The sequence below is a fragment of the Ascaphus truei genome, chromosome 2, assembly GCF_040206685.1.
Source record: "Ascaphus truei isolate aAscTru1 chromosome 2, aAscTru1.hap1, whole genome shotgun sequence".
NCBI classification, from domain to species: Eukaryota; Metazoa; Chordata; class Amphibia; order Anura; family Ascaphidae; genus Ascaphus; species Ascaphus truei.
The window spans coordinates 413,075,466-413,096,601 of record NC_134484.1 but is presented as its reverse complement, the minus strand read 5'-3'; the positions used below and the strand labels follow the sequence as shown (position 1 = coordinate 413,096,601).

Here is a 21,136-nt window from a genome sequence, read left to right as displayed (position 1 = left end):
CTCTCCCTAATTTGGAGGGAGGTTTGAGGGAACATATATATAAATGGAGAAACTAAGTTAGGAACTCCTCCGACACCGACAAATTTGGCGCTACTACAATAAGCCCCAATGATTGCAAATATATCATTACAAAATGTAACAGAATCTCACCTTCAACTTGAAGCAAATCTGCTCGGTCTGGTAAACCATCGGCTGGATCTGCACTTTGTAGCATCTGCAGCAAGTGGTCCATTTTATCCTGTTGCAATACGGATACAGCAAGTGCATCAAATTATTTTACAGCGCTCTAGCTAATTTTCTGGCAACGTAGAGTACAAAACAGAAGGCATTTCAACACCAATGCATTTCTAGTGGCAATGTGTGAGGTGGGACTGATAAGATAATACTACCCATTCCAAAAAATTCCAGTCCCACTAAAAGTATATATTTTTTAAACACATTGTTCAAGTCAACACAAACTACGTCATTCAGTCAAGGTGATTTTGGGAACGACTGAAGGGTCTTTTAATTGATTACATGAAAAAAAAATAAAAAACAGAAGGATTAAGCATTGCACTATGCAGGACAAGGTTTACATTCATTAAAATGCCACATCTCCCCCCTTCAATTGGCTTGGTTATCCTGCGCATCAAACTTCTAACTACTGGAATGGTTTAATAAGCTAGGCTGCTTATTGGAGGAAATTGCATAAAATGGTCAGGTTAGGGATAATGGGTCACAATGTACTCATGTAAGCCATTCAAAGATGGAGTCAAGTTACAGATCATTTCACAATGGGTTAGATTTCTAAAAACTGATTTAAGATTTGGGCATTTACAAAGGATATTGAAGAAAAAGAAAAAGTTAGGTTGAAATTGGAAAAGATTCATGCTAACAAAGGACGAGAGTTAGGAAATTGTCATTTCTGTGAACCATCTGTGTACTGAACACCGAGAGTCCTAAGAATGTCTATGGATTATAAAGCATAACAAGTTATTGAGGGTGGATTGGATGTAAAACCCTAAAGAGAGTTAGACAGGAAACTAAAGTGCATTGTACAAAAGAAATGGAGAAGAGATTCCAAAACACTAAAAACAAAAATAACTATTCCAACATTTTTGGGGGGAAATTCAACAAAAAGATCTTACCCCCAACTCTTTAGTTCACTGAATGTAGTAAATGTGTTTGTTTCATACACAGGATGTCATAATCAAATGTGAAATGACTATACACCAAAACCATAATTCATTAATGTACTCCCATTTCTATTGAAAGCATACAAAATAAAATGATTTGTATCAATAGCCGGTATGAGGGGGATATGTATCAAGATGGTGCAATGTGATCCAACAAACCGAGCAAAGCTTTTCATGTGTCAATTACCAGCAGAATATGCATGAAATATATTCATTCTAAACACTGCTAAGTAAATATGTCCCCAAATCTCCCTGGGAGCAGCTGGTCAATTGAAGGGAGGTTTTCTGCACACATGGCCTTTTAAAAATTCCAATTGGAGTCAATTTTTGGGTCAACCTAACTATTTAGAGTAACCCAGCCATTATTCATGCAGGCCGACGCAAATCCAATGCATTTCTTTCCCTTCTGCCTGCACTGCCCTCTTCAGTCCTCAATTATATGTGCAAGCACAAGTCGTCCTATGACTTCGATTCCTATGTGTTTATATTATAGGAGTAGAAATAAAACGACAAAAACTTACCTCATCAATATAAACTGGTTCAGGCTCCGGTTCAATAGTCTCTACTTGCACTTCATCACTAAACTGTACTGTTTTCTTCTCCGTTTTCACTGTAATAGAAAAAAATGTTCTCATATAAAAAGAAAAAAATATAATTCTTCCAGCCAGGGCATTATTGGCCAGTAATGCCCTGTTCTTCAGGAATTATTACTTAAATAAACATTGGTATTGTAGTACAAAAATAGTAGTACAAAAATACATCATAAAATACAGTATAGTATTTGTAGTGTGAACAAAAATAAGTCTGGAATTAAATGTTAACAAATTAAAATGGTTTTATTTTCTTTATTTACTCGTTTGTTATCCCAGATTATGAATATATGCTCATAACTCAATACCGACAAAGTGGGTAAAATGTATATTTAATGTAAAAATCGAAATAAATATATTTTTCTAAGTTACAAATGCGTTGATTTGTTTTTAGTCGCGAGATTTCAAATAAATTGGGGCAGCGTTGAAGGGGGAATGAGATTTTTATGTTTATCAAAATGGGCATTGGGTTAAAAAAAAAGGTTAAGAAACACTGATCTAAAGTTTCACCCACTGGGACATATCTACATATGTATTAAAAATCATGATGTCTTGTGTAATATATATATTTAAAAAAAAAACAAAAAAACACAACACACATTTTCAGCCAGCCCCTCCCCACTTCCCAGGTTAGTAGGTCCTTTCATTCTACTGGATATAGATCCAATGTGGTCTTTCTCCCTCCTAATAGAGGTAAATGAGAATTTTACTCCTAATAGAGGTATATTAGTATTTTATCTGGTAGTGTTAGGACTTGCGAACAGGGTCTGCCTTGTTGTGGCTCGCAAGCTTACAATGCTTTGGCCAAAGGGTTAAACTAAATGACCCTTTTTCAAGAGACTATATAAGAATTTTACTGTGTATTTTTGTCATGTTGGATGTAGCATTTGGCTTCTCTGTCGTCTGTTGTATACATATGCCCTGCTCAATAGCTCTCCTTTTTGACACACACATACATATATATTTATTTTGTGGGGGCTCAGGAGTTCCCAAAAAGAGCTTGCTGGGGTTTTGAGATCAAATAGTGACAATTTTTTCTTTAAATAGGATTAGAATTGTAGAAAACAAAGAAAATACAGCACCCAAAGACGGATGCTGTGGAAACTCAAAAAAAGGGCACTCTGAGTTTCCACCGCATCCGTCTTTGAGTGCTGTATTTTCTTTCTACATTGATTTATCCTCAAGGTGCACCACCCAATTATATTTATATATTCGGTTTAAACGTTAACTTTATTATTTGGTAGTAGAGCTCTTCTCAGTTTTTTTGTTAATCAGGATTAGAATTGTGTAAGAAAGCAAAAACACACTGTAACTTGTTTATAAAATGTATTCTTTTTTTAGTGACTGCTTCTTGAAACTTTCATATGTAGAAAAAAAAAAAATATGCAAGAATGCTTTGTGTGTTTTTTTCTGAGACATGCAGAACAATTTGTTTTTCCATTACTGAAATATTAGTTTGTGTTGAGTAGAATCCAGAACATAATCAAGCTGTGCCAAGAAGTACTTGGATTTTGAATTATCAAGAAAACTACTTACTCATCTCTGGTTCTTCAGAAAGGTCGGCTGTGACAAAATTAGAAGGAAACAATCCAATGCCTTCATTTGTTTCGCCTTTCCACCAGTTTGGGTCACTGAAGTTCACAAATAATATTCATTAATTATAAAATGCATCAATGTTGTCCGCATAGCTACATCTAAAACGGCCATTTACAAACCAATATTTCATTAAACCGCCAGGTTAGTGGAGCAGTCAAAACAGGAGCTTCACTTTCACTACAGTAATTGGTTTAAAAGAGGTAATTCAAGGAGCTTAGAATTTTTTTTGTAAAAAAATACATTTTTGCTGTTTTAAAATATGCAGCCTTTGATTGCCTTTGTTGAAAACTAATTACCTAAGTTGTCCATCAATTGGTTTTCCCGTGATCGATCAGCAAAATCCTGTTTCCCAGTATTGTACTGTATGTTGTGTCATTTTGTATGTTGTGCTGGCCTTTCAGTTTAAGCCTGTTTCCAGGGTTCACTAAAAGGCTGCAGTTTTAAATTAATCCTTCAGTCAGTAAAACTCATCAGCTACAATGTATTCTTATAGTACTGCGGTAATATTATCTATTGTTACAGTTTACAGCTGAAACTGCAAGGAATATTGGCAACAAATTATCACAAAGAAACGGTTACACAGATTTTGCTCTGCAGGGGAGGTGTGCTAAAGCCTGCTATAGAAATAAATCAAAAGATGCTCAGTATGTTCAAACTCATAAAAATTGCCATTAAGAGTTGAATTTTAAAATACTACTTTTTTATCTTAATACTACAGAACTGATTTATTGAATTTTTTTTAAAAAAAAATACAAAACCCCATGTAGGATATTGCTTGGATTGCTCCTTTAAATTACACTTTTAAAGCTTTTCGCTGAATTAGAGTATGAAGATCTCAGAATATGATTTAGATACAAAAATGCACTTTTTTTGTATGCTTTTCTGGTATTTCCAATAAATAATTTGTATGCGCCATCCCAAACAGAAATGAGGTTGCAGTGTAATCTTATAATGGTGAAGCCACATGTTATACAGTATATGTACTGTATTGTACTGGATGGATAGTGGCCTACACAGATCATTCACATTAATCTCCGACCTATCCTGGATCACAGGTCCATCATTATAAATATTATTAGAAATTATTATATTAAGTACAGTACTAGACAAGTATGTACTGCCAAACTGAAAGCAGACATTTTTCAGCTATTAGGTGACACTAAAATACATTCTTTTATGGAGAGAGAAAGCATCTTCAAGTAGCGGTTCACTTTCAACAGGATTTTTTTTGTTTTTTATAGTTTCCTTTCAAAAGAAAGCACTTATACCGTGTACTGCTTTATGCTACAGAATATTTATTATGCTACAAACATGAAGTGCTGCTATAAGAATCAAAATGTTTATAATAGAATCATTTAGGAGAAAAGAAAAATTGGTCACTGCCCTTTCAATTATTTAAGAAAACTAGAACCTAATTACACAATTCACATTTTCTAAATAGATATTCTTTAACTTACCTGTCATCAAGTACAGTAACTATTTCACCAGCCTTAAACGTTAGTTCATTGTCTTCAGCAGCTTCAAAGTCATAAATGGCCTGTACCTTTCGGCCCTCAGATTTGTGATTGGTCAGTAAGCTAGTAGTGCTTGGGTAGAGTGCAGAAAGTGTGGTTGGTTGCCTTTGCTCTTTCAGTGACAATTCGATAGCTACAATAGAAAGAGAGATGTGGGATTATGTATGTAAATGCAACAAAAAAAAGTGTACAGAGTGCAGCAAAATCACACCGGTGATGGCAAACAGCTGCATAATCAGGAGTGCCTGCATAATCAGGAGTGCCTGCATAATCAGGAGTGCCTGCATAATCAGGAGTGCCTGCACAAACAGCAGCAACATGTTTACAGAGCTACTGGGCAACTTCCTGAAATAACCTCAATGAAAGCAGACATTGGGAGTACCGATCCCTGCTTCATTTTTGGTTGTCAAAGACTACTTAATAAAAACGGTCTGAATTTTTTTTTAACAATTTGTGGTGTGTAGGCGGTCACTGCAGCAGGAATTCAACCGCAAACGTGAATGGTTAAAAACAGCTTTATTAACCTAGAATGCTGCGCATCACAGAGATCACTCTGACGCGTTTCGTTCCTGTGTGGAACTTTATCAAAGAGTGATGATCTCTTACACTGGTGTCAGATATATACATGGATTCTCATCCTGATTGCCATTACCTGTGTACAATTAAGTATTGACCAATCAGTTGGTATTTGATTTGGGGAGGAACCATGGACAGATTGCAGTGTATGTAATTGTTCAACAACATAAATAAAGGTAACAAATAAAAAATACAAAATAACAATGGGTTAAAATCACAAATAGTAAATTGCAGCATCTATGATATCAATGTATCACGTAAACAGTAAAAATGAATAAAGATTTGAAGAATCATTGGAGAATAACAATACAATTTGGAAATCTAATGTATGAAAGGTATGAAAGGTACAGAGAGTACCAACTATGAAAACATGCAGGATCTTTATGCCTGTGTAGCAGCCTTTCTTGTTCTACACGTGTCTGACATTGTCTACATACACCCAGATTCACTTATGGATTTTTAGAAGCACCGGATCACAGGGGTTCATTCCCCCACAATCACCATTGAATTTTTCTTTACCAACACATTCTATATAGCATCTTTTTAGCCCGAACTCTTGTTAAATCACAGATGTAGATCAATACAAATATCTAACTGGACCGACATACTGTAAGTAATTTGTTCCTCTCCAAAGTACAGGGTACAATGTACTTACTCCTTTCCTACTCCACCACTGTAATCATGATCTCGAAAATGTTACCACTATTTGTACATTATTTCATGTGCAGATTTGTTCAACTTGATAAAAAATAAAAAGTAAACAAACTTGCCTTTGGCAAGATCATCTTCCTCCTTTTTAGTAGCTGCTGTGCCAGGGTCTTTGATTGCTAGTGCAGGGCTGGCTTTAGCTTGTTCTGCGGCCTATAAAAAAAAATTGGTTGTTTATGTGATTATATGTTTAAAAGTTAAAAAAAATGCCACCACATAAAATATAACTTCATATATTATATTTGTATAACTTGTATCCTCCACTCCTGAAGGGTGTGCATGAATCTATATAGAGCTAAAGACTTACATCATTCAGAAAGCTGGCTCTCTGATTACTCCAAATGAACACGTGCTGCAGCAGGAAAGCATGGAAAACACCCGACATCCCCAGAAACAACAAAAGCCCTCCACCCCGCCTCTACTGGGAAAATCGGCTGCTACAAAACCCACAAGACATGGATAGACGGCAACAGCTTCCCCTTGTTTTGTTTTTTAACCTGTATCTCAAAACCATTTATAAATGTGCCCATAAGTGGCTGTCAGCAGCTCTGGCTCTGCCTAAAGCATCTCTGAATTTGTTGTCCTTTTGTTTGTAGTAGCAACTTCAAACATGTTTTTAGGGCCCATGTTTGGTTTTGGTTGCAGTTCTAAAAAAAATGTTTTCTTGTATTGGATTTGGTTTTGACAAAACTCATCATCAAAAGGTTTTCGCTTATGGAAATGTAACCCCCTTTGAGATTACCCTGGTCTTTGAGGGGTTAATGGTGCAGACCTATATAGGTAGTGATACTTTTCCTATTACACAGGATTGGGGGTTAATCAGCAGAAGCTAAGCTTGCCCCGTGTTACCTGGAGACAAGGAAGGCAGATGGGTATATTGGATGGAGAGGGTTCTAGAGGTTAGGTTCCTCAAGAAGTGAGAATGTATATAGATAAGTATGTTCCTGGGTATACAGGACAGATAAGTCCCCATTTATTAATGTTCTAGTTAGGGATAGTGCCCCATCAGATAGGGTCCTGAGAAACGCCCAAGGTGAACCCAGTGGTTCACAGAAGAGGCATGCATGCCACAAAAGTCCCCATAAGGAGGGAGTCCAGGATCAGCTCTACGGGTGGATCCACACACGTCTCAGTGACAGTCTATCTAGAAGTAGCAGTTGAGAGAGAAGTGGGGCCCGAGAAAGGGTCCCTATTGACAGAGCGTAGCGAACGTTCTGCAGAATGGGTACTGGTCAAGAAAAGGAATCCAAGCAAGTGACTGCACCTCCCCAAGGTGTTAAGTGAGGGCACCTGGAGATCCAACCGTCAAGAGTACAGACAAGCCATATGAAAGTAACACCAATACCTATGTGTACACTGTGAATGGATGAAAGGAGCCCTAGTAAATGGGGGCATAAATAAAGTGTTTGTACTACAAAAGTTCCTGGCGCTCATCATTTCTATCTTTGCTACCTCATTGCCCAGTTGCACGAAGCCTGCACCCTGAATAAGGTAATGCCTTCTGAGTAGCTACTGATGTAACCTCCCTAAGAGCCGGGCATGGAGGGTTACAAAAAAAAAAAAATTGATGCAAATTAAATCATGATGTCAGTAATCTGGAGCTTTCTTTGCTTCCTACTGCAATGCAAGTATATACTGTATGCTATTTGCAAACTATTCAGCAAAAATAATAATATGTTATACATACATTTTGTATACTGGTAATGAGAATACAGGCAGGTCATATAGTGGACCATGGTATCATGGCCTACCTTTTGAAAATGGTAAATGTCCCAACAGATAAGGGTGTTAACTTGAACACAACTAGAGCTAATCAATTAACTGGAATAGTAAAGAATTATATATTCTAAGAAAGTAAAACTGGCCAGAATGCAGTAAATCTCTCATCAACAAGTACTTAACAGGTCAACCGAGGAAGGATGTATCTGTACTTGTTATTGCCCCAACTACAACTGGTTAGACTGGTAATTAATGAATAATAATATAGTTAGTGTACGTACACACACACTATTATTATTATTAATTTATTACCAGTCAACCAGTTGTTGTAGTAGTAATAGTAGATTAATAATATACATACATAAATACATACAAGATGAACCACATTCATTTCAGCGTTGAGACCCCCGATTCCTGGGATATTTACTGGGTCCTACCCTCCTGGGGAAACAGTCCATTAACAGCTTCCAGAAAAGAAAGGGGGGGGGGGGGAAATTGGGCGCTCTAATGAAGAGTGCAATACGAGAATATAAAATTCAAATCAAGTGAATGGTGTTCTAAGTCAATAATGGCTATGCCAGAAAAAACACAATTAGTGAAAATAATGCAACACAATAAACACAGCGATTCGTGCTCAGTGAGTAATGTGATTATATGCAGCTCTTAAACTCAGAGGATGGTTCACACTTATCCTTTGTTGGTAGTTGTACACAGAAGAATTGGGGAGGGCAGTGGTCATCACATATGGAAAATAAAATTAAACAGACATGGTGCAATAACGTTTTGCGAAGAATTGTAACTTGATGATATGAGATGGGAACTCACACTTTTTCGAATAAAATCAGTCTTGGACTCCTGACGAAGCCAATTACTAGGCGAAACGCATTGAGTCCCTTGCGGGACATCTGCTGAAACCTACCCACTGATCCTGAGCATTTCCAGTCCTCTGATCCATCCTGCGAAACCGGAAGTGACTATCGCTGGGAGTAACGACACCCGGAAGTATCGCAGGAGAGTAGACGCAGTTACCCTGGGCATCTTTAGTTCTATATGTCTAAGCTTTTATGGCACTATTTAAGTGTTCTTTTGTATTACTTATAAACCTTAAAGCTGCAGTTCAGTCTTTTATTTATTTTAATTTATTTTTTTGCTTCAATAGTTTTATGTGTGCAATCTCTAATTACCTAAATAACTGTATATCTGCAGGTTAATTCGTTCACCATGTATTGATAGGCGAAATGTGGTGACATAATTAGTGAAGGGATCTGTTTATATTCTGTTTCAGTCCGTCAGTGGAAGCTCATGAATATTCATGAGCAATCCTGCACTGACATGTGCTAGAGGGAGGGCAGGGCTGACAAAGGGGTGTGCCAGGACATGAAGGGGCAGTGCCTTACAAATGGCTGTTAAAATAGAATACAAGAAAATTGGTCTTTCAAAGTTGTTTTTTTTTAAAAACAGAAAATGCTAAAAGTATTTTTTCTTACTACAGAACTGATGTATTAAAAAAAACACACATGCAGGATATTGACTGAACTGCAGCTTTAATCTGGTACAGTTCATGCTATGGTATGTTTCCTTCTATTGTCTGAGATTACCACAACACTGAACAGATAGAACTTCACTGCACAAGAGAGTCTCCAGGTTACACACCTCTTCAAAAACCAAAACAGAGATTTGGAAAAGCCTGATTTTATTAAAAAAAAGTGTGAGTTCCCGTCTCGTAGAAATCAAGTTACAACACTTCATAAAACATTATTGCACCATGTCTGTTTAATGTTATTTTCCATGTGATGACCACTGCGCTCCCCAATTCTTCTGTATAGATTAACAGCTTCGCTGGTATGCATCTTATGCTGCGCTTATAGTGCCGGCAACGCGATGTCGCTTCAAAACAAATGTATTGATGCCGTTGCGTGCGCTTATAGTGGACGTAACTGTGACACCAAAATCCTTGTAAAATTTGATTTTTCAGAGACGTCTCCCCATGTGACTGCCTATAAGGCAATAACATAGCCCCTCTGCCTTCCCCCTTGCTGACGTCACTCCCCTTGTAGCCAGCGACGTCTCCAAACCTGATTACATCTTTCGCAATGGTGACGTCATCGGTCATGTCGCCGGCACTATACGGGCGGCCTAAAGAAGCAGTGTGTCCCAGAGCTGAAATGAATGCGGTTTCAGCTCGTACACTCCCTTTCTCCCACCCATGTTGAAATATGTGCAACACCCTGTGTATGGCAAGCACCACATGCATACTGCCCCCTAGCAGGTTTCTCTCCAAGGGACATGTGACTATGATGAGCCAGTAGAAAGGCTGGCGAAGAAGAGGGGACTAAAAGAGAATGAGATTTAAAAGGGGGCAGACATGGCAGTTGGGGTTAAATCTGAATAGGTCTGGAGGAGTGAGGCTTGATCAAGAGTTTGATGGGAACTGCACATGTCCAGCGTGGGCGAGACTGCAGATTGGCCTAGAGGACAGAGCAGCCTAAAGATCCGGATAGCCCAACAGCGAAGATTCTGAAGTGGTACAGAGGAAGACTGCCGGCAGAGGGGTCCCCCCGATAGTCATATTACATAGTGGTAACGAAAGAAACCTGCTAAACCCAAGTACAAACACAAGCTCTAACGGTGTACCAGTACCTCAAATATAGGCCCACATACCCAGGATTGGGAGGCCTTTAAGGCTGACAAAACCCACACGCAGAGCTTATGTGAACTGTAATGAGAATTTTACTGTTATTTGTGTGTGGTGATCCCGTGTCCAAGAATCACGAGGTTCCCGTTAACTGTTAAATACATACATCTACATACAACTGGTTTATATATCCAGGTGTTGTTTCCCCCTTGTTTGCTCCACGCACGTGGGGTATTTGTCATAGGCATAAGGACTCAGGCCCCCACCTCAGCACCAGGCATATAGTCTGAGGTATAGTAAAACAGAGGGGTTACATATGTTTAGAGGGCTGAAGGCTTCAAGAGGTTTATCCCATTACACCATAATACCTTTGAGTCAATTAAGGAAAATACAGCATTACCAGACAGTACATTTGCATATAGACACCTAGTCCACTTTGTGTCCCAAAGCCTTTACATCTACTTCACCCCCACCCATTAGCATCTTATTTTCAGACTGTATATACAGTAGCTCTAATCACACTTTTGAGTTAAATTTCCTCTCTTTATCAAATAACCCTCAACTCCAACATAGAAACTAGGAGCAATGTTATGCTCTTATGGGAGAAGAATCTGGGGTCTTCCCTGGAATGAGAAAATTGCCAGATATGTGAAGCTATATCCGCAGTCCTACTTGTGTCACTATAAAAGAAAATGCTTACAAATGGCTTTAAAGATGGTACATAACCCTCACACATCTAAAAACACCAGTTATCCCAACACTTGCCCAAAAATCATTCAGAAGCAGTGATCAAAATGGCTTCATGCCCCACATTTGGTGCAACTGCCCAGTGATTGCCCCTCTCTGTTCTACTTTATCAATAATATGAATCGATATATCAATGACCCCAGACTACTTGGCTGTATTCTTTAACAGAATGAATCACTCACATCCCGAATGCCGAACGCTGTGGCATAGCAGTACATGGCACATTGTTTATGGAGAGGTTTACAAGTCATAAAAAATTACAGCTATCCCAAATTCCTAAAAGTCTGGGAGCCTTGATTAAGAATAATTGGCTTTACATGCTCCTATAGGTCTCCTTTAAAGCCCTGTACTACAAATCTGTGCTTGCACCTGAAGATTTCTGGGTAACATTCATTCCTCTTCTACCCTTCCCCTCCCTTATCTCTTCCTTTTTCTAACCTGATTATGTTGAATGTCTATATAATTGTATTGTACGGTCATTGCCACCTTCCCTTCTAACCTTCTGTACCCACTGATGTTTTCATTTCTTTTAATTGCAATATAGCCAAGCAGGAAAAAAAATGATCTCCATTTTACATGTCAAAAACACAAATTCAATCAAATAAGTATAGCATCCTCATCTGTATAGTTAGACTGGCACGAGTCCTTATTTATTTTATTGCTCACGATGTTACAGAGTCTATTTATCAAAGTCTCCTAGATGCAATGCTGGACAAATGTCCTGTCAGAGGGAATCATTGTGTGTGATAAATACTGTATGTGCCCCAGATTAGCAGTGAGGCTTTGATAAATAATCTGCCATGATGGGGAATAATTCAAACAATATCAGTTTCTATGCATGAAAATATTCACAGTAGAAGATCCCAATCATTCTTTTTGTTCACATTAAACACATATGTACAATATATGTTACTTTGTCTAGTTTACAAAGAGCTTGATTTTTCGTCCATACCTGTGAACCAATCGCTGGGAAAGTAACGCCTTGCTCCTTGAGATTTTTTATCATAGCGGAGATCAAACTAAGCTGTGGGTCATTCTTGAATTCATCGGCCCATTCCACCATTAATGCTTTTAACTTTTCACAGACTTTTGGATGACCCTGTGGACAATGGCAAAAATACACATTAGTAGTAGCAACTTTGTGAAAATGAATGACTATGTCCTGAAATGTGCAGTTACTTATACGTTCATGTTAATACTGTATGTTTTCCAGTTGTTTGGAGTTTTTTGGGTTAACGTTTAATGTACAGCACAAAGATACATCCAGTTATTTTTTTTGACCTACAAATATAAATACCAAAAAGTAGTCTGTAAGAAAAAGAAGGGCCACTGGGCACGTAATAAAGTAAAAGCACGCGGTACTTCCTTTTGTTTTAGATTCATTCCTCAACACTGAAAGAGTGAGTGATTGAACTGTATCTTCAATGTTTTTTTGCCCACACATTCTTTTGGACGCTTTGGAGGAAGGAATATAAAACAGGGAAGCACTGCGTATTTTTCCCTTATTCCGCGGGAATGGCCAGGAGAAAATGTCCTTACCTGAAATGTTGCCGCCTTATAGTTTTATACTTTGTTGGCATCTTTTTAGCCCCCTTTGTATTTTGATCATCTTTTGATACCAGTTTGGCCTTTTTTGCTGGCTTTCTTTTGATACCTACCTCCTCCCTTTTCTTGTTTGGCGTTTCCCCCTTCTGTTCATACCATGGATTTTGTTTATTTTGTTTAGTTTTCTCTATACTCCCAGACCTTATATTGCTGGGCTTGAACTTATTCTCTTGAGCAGTACAGACACACATACTGTTGTTTGGGATATTTAACTAGAGGTCTCTAGTATATCTGCACAGCAGCTAATCTGAACAGACTACGTATATCCCGTTTGTCTATTTTTTTTTAGGAGGACACACCTACCTGATGATTTTGTGATTTGTTTGTTCAATCTACACAGTTTGAGTATGTGCATAACATCTTAACTATATATTTCTCTAGGAAAAAATATTTTTGATATTTCATTGTTGCTTTATTGTTATGAACATGAGTGCAGAAAACCCAATAGATATACAGTATATTTTGTAGGGATCTTAGGGTTTCCTTTATTGTTCCCCTCAAACCAATATATATTTTTAAGCTATTCCTTACTTTGGTGGTGCTGTCTTCTACAGTCTTCATTTTATATTTTTACAAAATCTAGAATAAAAACAGAAATGGTTGATGTGTAATTGAACTAGAGGATACAGAGCACCACTCATTTATTTACAGGTAGGGTGTACCGGTATTTCTTAATTTACAGATCTCTCTTTTTTTTTTTAAACGCAAATTTATTGATTTTGACATCAGGGTACATAAAAGAAAAAGGGAGAGGAGGGGGGTACTACAATAAATCGCGGAGGGGGAGTCCGTTTATATGAATCACAACATAGTCATACAGTCACATCGCCATACATAGTAGATAACAAATGCCCAAATTCTCATTTGGATAGCGTTGGATAGCGAAACGTCTTAAAGCGAAACACGTTTTCCCATAGGAACACTGTTTAAATGACAGGTTCCGTTCCTAAAGGCATTTTTAATGCTAAAATTCACAAAATATTTTATGCAGGCAATAAGATACGCAGCACTCACATAAATTATATAGTGTACATACTGTATTATATATATAATATAACATAAAATATAATATATTATATAGTATGATATAATATTATATTATATATATATATATTTATTATATACACATAAACAACTTTGCAAAGCGTTGTAAGAGCGTTGGATAAGCCGTTTTGGCGTTGTAAAAATGAACATAGGTATGCATTGCATAGCGTTGGATAAGCCATTTGTTGTAAAGCGAAGCGTTGTAAAGCGAGGACTGCCTGTATATGAATGAGGCCTGGCCCCTGCAACCCTTTGGGCATTCGGGTACAAATCTAGACAGTCTAAGAGGGATCAGGTACCATCTGAACATCACTTTGAAGGCATTTTCCTGGATGGTCGTGGAAATTGAACACTTACCTACTGCCCTGAGAATGACGTCCCAGTCCTCTACATCCAGTTCTTCTCCCAGGTCCTGCTCCCACTGAGACATATATTAATTTTTTATGTGCTGCCAGTGGAGAGCTGGCCACTAACCTATATAGGCGTGAGACCAGGCCTTATGTCCCTGAGGCCTTGAGGCATAGGGGTTCGAAGCTTGTTAGGAGGTTATGAAGGCCTGACTTTAGATAAAATGACTTAAAATTATAGGTCCTAAATATTTCCCCTTCAGGGATTTTCTTCTCTTCCTGGAATTCTACAAACAGCTTGGGTTTCAAGTCAGGGCCAAGATCCCCAAGCCAGAAGATGCATGTGTCGCTCCATAGAGGGAAGCGCCTCTTCGCCAGGACTAAAATTTGGATTCCCATATATGGGGGACATTAAGGAGTCTGGGGATGTGAGGGAGTTTCTATATTTCATGGAGAGCAAAACAATGATCACCTAGGTGAACGATGGTGCGCTTGTATTGGCTTGTTTTTTTAAGCTATGTGTAACAATGTACCAATCTTAGTAGATGGTTATTTAAAAAAAAAAAAAAGGCTTATTATAATTGGTATAAGTGTATCTGTAACAAAAACTATATTTTTATGTATCTTAAAAATCATAAAACTTCATAAAAACCACTGACAGATGTACCCTCTGGCTAAAGAAAAAATGCAGCAGCATACACTTAGCTTAAAGCTGCAGTTCAGTCTTTTTTTTTTTTTTTTTAATTTATTTTTTTACTTCAATAGTTTTATGTGTGCAATCTCTAATTACCTAAAGAACTGTATAGCTGCAGGTCAATTCGTTCTCCATGTATTGATAGGTCGAAATTTGGTCACATAATTAGTGAAGGGATCTGTTTATATTCTGCTTGTCTGTCAGTGGAAGCTCATGAATATTCATGAGCACTCCTGCACTGACAAGTGCTAGAGGGAGGGCAGGGCTGACAAAGGGGTGTGCCAGGGCTTGTGACAGGACATGAAGGGGTAGTGCCTTAGCAAATGGCTGTTAAAATAGAATACAAGAAAATTGGTCTTTAAAAGTTGTTTTTTTTAAAACAGAAAATGCTAAAAGAATTTTTTCTTACTACAGACCTGATTTATTAAAAAAAAACACACATGCAGGATATTGACTGAACTGCAGCTTTAAAATCAGTTGTATTACTTCAAACAATCCATGTATAGAAATGATGCTATGAGTCGGTTGGGTTTTGTTTCCAAACTGCAATGTCCACCTTTCACACTTTGTTTGTAGAACTATGAGTGCTGCCCCAATTCCAGGATCACCAATCCGTGTAGAATAACCTCCAAATGTAAATAATCAACATATGGGGCGCAGACATAGAAGATACAAATTAAATCACAATTTATTGAAACAAAATAAATAAAAGGTCACTCAGATAAATGTTGTTAGTAAGTTTTTGGATGCCTGCAGCTGGAGTCCTTACTGCCTGGTTGCCAGAGAGTTGCTGCTTATACTCCGCTTAATGACACCTTGCGATGTGGCTCTTGACTTCTTTTGTTGAGCTCTGGTGTAGCCCGCGATCTCCAAGACCAGATGGGGCCTCCTCGCGGGGCTCATCTCTCCATCCTCGGCCTCCAGGGCAATACCTAGGCCTTCCAGGATAGTGGGACCCACCGCCAGATCTTTCAGCGTGTGGGCCTTACCTCCTAACACCAGGAGGCGAAAGGGGAAGGCCCACCTGTAGCAGATCCTGCAGCCTCTCAAGATGGACATCACTGGCTGCAGGGTTTGTCTTCTCGCTAGCGTGGATGGAGAGAGGTCCTGAAAGACCTGGAGTGAGATTTTTTCGAATGCCTGGTCCCTCGATCCTCTGGCAGCTGCTAGGAAGGCCTCATTCACTTTAAAATAATGAAATCAAATGATGACGTCTCAGAGGTTCCGTCAGGCCTGGTCGGGGCCTGAGCGTGCATTGGTATCTATCCAATAGGAAGGCGGACACCTCCCTCTCCGACCGCATGGCTGTCAACCATCTTGAGAAGGACTCCGGTTCCAGCTCCGTTTCAGGTAGGCCACTTACATTGTTGCGGCGCTCCCGGATCTCCATATCCTCGTGTTGTAGAACAGGTCAGTCACTTGGGCTTGCATGTTCTCTGTGAACCTCTGAACAAAGGAACATAGGGCACAACGGGTTTATCAAATCAAACTCATTTATTGAACCTCGCCATTTCCTCCTGGCTCCTGATAGTGTTGTCTAGCCTCCGTTCCAAAATGTCCATCCGAAATTTTAAAAGAACATGGCATAGATCCCATGTACGTAAATCCAAGACAATAAGATGACTAAAAGCCAAACATGACACATGAGCGCATTGTAGAAAGCCAGGGATTGATGACAAGTATCCCTAGCATCAGTACATAACCCCAAAGAAACTGTACTGAAATACCAATAGACACAGTTCCCTAAGGGGAAGAAACATACAATGCTCCTCTATGACAGGCTCGTGAGTTGTGGAAATAAATCACCTACACATATCCAAAATCTGGGGGACCTGGAACCTAGTTTGTTCCCTGCAAGGATAAGGAGTCTCTCCAGGAGTGTGGGACTGGTGAGATAAGTGTAACAGTAAACACTGAGATCAACTTCAAAAGCAGTATATGAAGCTCATAGTCCCTATGCAAGAGACAAACACTTTGAAAGCTGGGTCCAAGTTCCAATGAGTACAATGCTAAGCATGTATCAACACTAAACACCGTCCTGAAAGCATGTATACAAAAGCAAATATACCAGCAGCGTCAACAGGGAATAGTTACGTGTCCCAAGAGGGGGAGAAACCAGGGGATCCTGCCCACTGCACCCACTCTTACGCGTTTCGGCACGGAGCCTTCAACCGAGACAAATCCTTAAGCCAATGCATACTGCTTAAGGATTTGGTTGTGTAATACGAGCTTGAGACAAAAGGTGGCACTGTGTACTCATTTGCATGTCATTTCCCAGAATCCCTTGCTGCAGTGGAAGTGCTGTATGCTGGGCGATAATGGTGAAAGACAGGGTTGCAGACCTGTCTAAGACAATGCAAATGAACATACAGTAATATTTACAGTATATATATATATATATATATATATATATATATATATATATGTCAAAGAGGAGTGCTACTGAGCATGGCAATATATATTTAAAACCAGAGACAGAACATGGAACACAGATAGAGCTCAGTGCTACATTCATTGTCACAAATACACGGTACAGTGCGCGTGTGTGTATGTGTGTGTATATGTATATATATATATATACATACATACATACATACGTGTGTGTGTGTGTGTGTGTGTGTGTGTGTGTGTGTGTGTGTGTGTGTGTGTGTGTGTGTGTGTGTGTGTGTGTGTGTGTGTGTATATATATATATATCTCTTTTGAATAAAATGGTCTTATAGGGGTCCTTTATGTTTTGTAAATCTTGTTCAGCTGGTCCTAGCTGATTTGGAGGGTGGTCCCTCCTTCCCTAGTTTGAAGCTCACCCCCTCCCACGTTTAAATGGTTAAAGCTCACTCCACTCCACCTTCCACACCCATGGGAACTTGCGTGCAGTTTGATTGCGACAAATCTAATACAGAGTGCTTTTCCTGGTATTTTACAGGTTAATAAGAGCTTCAATCAGACTTAGAATTATGCAACTAATTTTGACAGATTTATTATAAATCATTCTTCCTGGTAATGTACAGGTTATTAAGAATTTATTTTAGTGTTAGGACCCTTGAGACGTGGTCTGCCTTGGAGGGGCTCAAGGGCTTACAACACTTTGGCCAAAGAGTTAAACTAAAAGACAATTTTATTCAAAAGATAAATAGATATATCTATATCTATATCTTTAGGCACTGTACTGTGTATTTGTGTCATTTGGATATAGCACTGGGCTCTGTCTGTGTTTCATGTTCTGTCTCTGGTTTAAAAAAAAATATATATATATATATCAAAATATATATCAAAAGGAGTGCTACTGGGTGTGGCTAAATGTATACAACAACAAAAACAAAAATGCCCAAAGCTACTTCCAATGTGACAAAAATACAGTGCAATACCTACTGTATATATTCTCTTGAAAAAGGGTCATTGAGTTTAACCCTTTGGCCAAAGCATTGTAAGCCTGCGAGCCACATCAAGGCAGACCCTGTTCGCAGGTCCTAACACTCACAGCTGGTGAGTTCCCAATACTTTTTTGTCTACTGAATCAGCAGTCATCTCGATCTTCCTCTTTGCTAAGAATCTCAGGGGCCTTAACGCTTGTTCTCTTTCCTGCAGTAATAGGTACAGATCATTGAAACTTTTATTTTTTTTATTTTATAAAAGCTGGTTCCCGAGATATTACTTGTATCTTGACCAGGCAAAAATAGTTGCCTCGTGCACTCAACACAGCCTAGCCGGCTTCCAATAGCAAGCTATGTTGTCCTCGATAGATGACGCTGTGACATTAGTGACCCCTTCAGCTATATTTGCAGTTTTTGTGCATCACAAATAACTGCACATCAAACTATAAATATCTTGGAACTCCGGTTTCTTTGGATCAGCTCAGGGAAAACTCAACGGTTCAGGTACATTTAAAAAAAAAAAAAAAAAAAAAATAAAAAAAAGGAAATACAGTACTAAAATAGTGGGGAATGTGACTTTACCTTTCTTTAATCCTATGCTGAGGTTATTTTTATCCCCGAGTGCAATGTTCAAACCACAATAATGATAATATTAATAGCATTTTGTTAGACCTACTACATCGTAACACTTGTTATATGAACTTGTATACAATCTGCATTGTGTCACGTTTAAATACTGAGGTTAATTATTAAACTGTGATTGGCACAATCAGTGCAGAACCGGGCCTCTAAACCTTCAATAATTCTGTTTCCAGCCCTTGTCTGGGACACGCTCTGAACGGTTGTTGTATTTGGTCTATCCAGGATACCATGGTGTAGGCACTGGCCTCTTGAAAGGTTCGAGAAGGTGGTCTGGAAAAAGTAGAGGCGTTAGTTCTACCCTCCAAGGGTAACATTTGAGCCCCGACACCTAAAATCTTTGGAATTAAAGCCAGGGCTTCCGAATGGAAAAAAAAAAAAAAAAAAAACAGAGCTTAAATATGGTAGTGAAACCAGTCTACTTTTGGAGAAAGCATAAACTGCCCAGGGCCTTATCCCCAGTGCTCTTTTTGCAGATATTTATTGTTTTCAAAAATGAACCCTTCATGCATCTATATATATGATCTCTCAAGGATGAGCCATCCTCTAACGGTATTGTTATTCTCCTGGCAATGTAAGCGTTGGTCGCATGAACACAGGACACATTTTAGAGACTTGCAGGTTCATCCTGGAAAAACGGATACATCAAACTTTCTGGTGAACTGTGATCTTCTGTCTGGAGCTGCCTAGTCTGAAGAAATAATTTATTTCATGGATTGGTGAATAGGAAAATTACCTCCTGTTTTTCGGGATCCTATGAAAGTTTGATCTAGGTTCCTCAACAGTTAAGGTTGTTCACATATTAATTATTCATTTTTAAATCTTAGCAAAATTAAATGAGCATATTTCCTCTGCAATGTCCTTCATCGGATGAAGCTGCCATGGTTCGAACAAATGCAAATTGTCACTCGATTTTGCTTGGGGGGGGCGTAAACTCATCCAGAGACATCTGGAATTTAGACCTTCTCTGCATTGTGCATTGGTTCATCGGAGAAGAATTTTCTCTGCTGCAGCTTTTTTTAACCATTCAGAACAAAGTATCCTAGTGTCTGTAGCTAGAAGCTTTACATTACATGCCTCAATTTAGAGGTGGCTTTCCTAGGCTCTCTGTTGAGCCTCCTCGGCAGGAAAATCCACTTTGTGCCCAGGGGAATAACTCTGTAAATTAGGCATGGTGTCCAACCTCAGAAAAGACTGCTCCCAGAGGGAAATGAGAACAGAAAAGATAGCTCCAAGAACCACCTGTGGTCCTGCAATAACGGGGTCAAGCATGCAAACAAAATTGCGAGAAAAATATCCATATTCCAGCATTGGCGGGTTGCTGCCTTAATGATGTCATAGGGGTTGCATCAGGAACAAAAAAAACTATGCCAATACAATCCAGCCACAAAAACAATCTGAAGGTCTATACCAGAACATGCCACTGGGGTAAAGAGGTATCTTAAGTATGCACCGTACACCGGGAGCTTCAGTTTCTTCCCCCTACGATAAGCAAACCTGAAATATTGATGTGTGCTCCAAGGAACTTCCAAGGGTGTCACCAAACACGGACATGGATAGGCGGCATGAATGCAACCCATAGACAGCGTTATTGGGGGAGGTAACCTCCTTTCTTTTCCCTCCTGCCAAGTTGTATGGCTCAAGGTTGACATTAGAAACCTTGCATGGTGTTGGAAGGGCTGCACTGGGGTGGCCCATACTCAAAAATAACAAAATAAAAATAATAATTATATAGAATACCCTATCTATAGGGAGCTCTACCTCCCAGCTAAGGTAGGTTATGAAAAAAAAAAAGACCTGAGGGAGAGACACGCCTACTCTATAAGCAGGTATCCAAGTTCCTGTCCTACCCCCAGCTGGGAGTAGGAGTTACTCCATGTGTAATTGCTGTCATGGAGGGACGCAGAAAAAAAATATATCGGCATATTCCAAGAACCACGACTATATAAACAGATCTGTGAGCTTAACATGTGTACAATTTTAAAATACACACCAAGGGACTGAAACACCATGCACATTTGTTTTGGTTTAATAAGCTGTCACTTTTTTCATTATTGGTGTGGTTGTATTTTTACAATACCTATTAAAAAAAAAAAAAAAGAAGGACTCCCTTTTGGGTTGTGTGTATTTTGAAACCTTACTTTCTCCCTCGTCTTGAAACTGCACCCATGTCTA

At 38.8% G+C, this 21,136-nt stretch overlaps 1 protein-coding gene across 3 annotated transcripts in view; it reads right to left on the bottom strand.

Moving 5' to 3' along the window:
* The window catches only part of STAM (signal transducing adaptor molecule), a 49,234-nt gene that overhangs the window by 19,606 nt on the left and 8,492 nt on the right, over window positions 1-21,136 (bottom strand). For 2 of the 3 annotated variants that reach the window (XM_075587503.1, XM_075587504.1), the window contains exons 5-10: window positions 12,213-12,359; window positions 6,222-6,312; window positions 4,819-5,008; window positions 3,302-3,396; window positions 1,697-1,785; window positions 151-238 (exon numbers count right to left, since the gene is read on the bottom strand). In XM_075587503.1, coding sequence (XP_075443618.1) covers window positions 151-238; window positions 1,697-1,785; window positions 3,302-3,396; window positions 4,819-5,008; window positions 6,222-6,312; window positions 12,213-12,359 — 700 coding nt within the window. Of the gene's footprint in view, window positions 1-150; window positions 239-1,696; window positions 1,786-3,301; window positions 3,397-4,818; window positions 5,009-6,221; window positions 6,313-12,212; window positions 12,360-13,396; window positions 13,445-21,136 lie in introns of all 3 variants that reach the window. The other variant, XM_075587506.1, reaches the window with a different exon arrangement.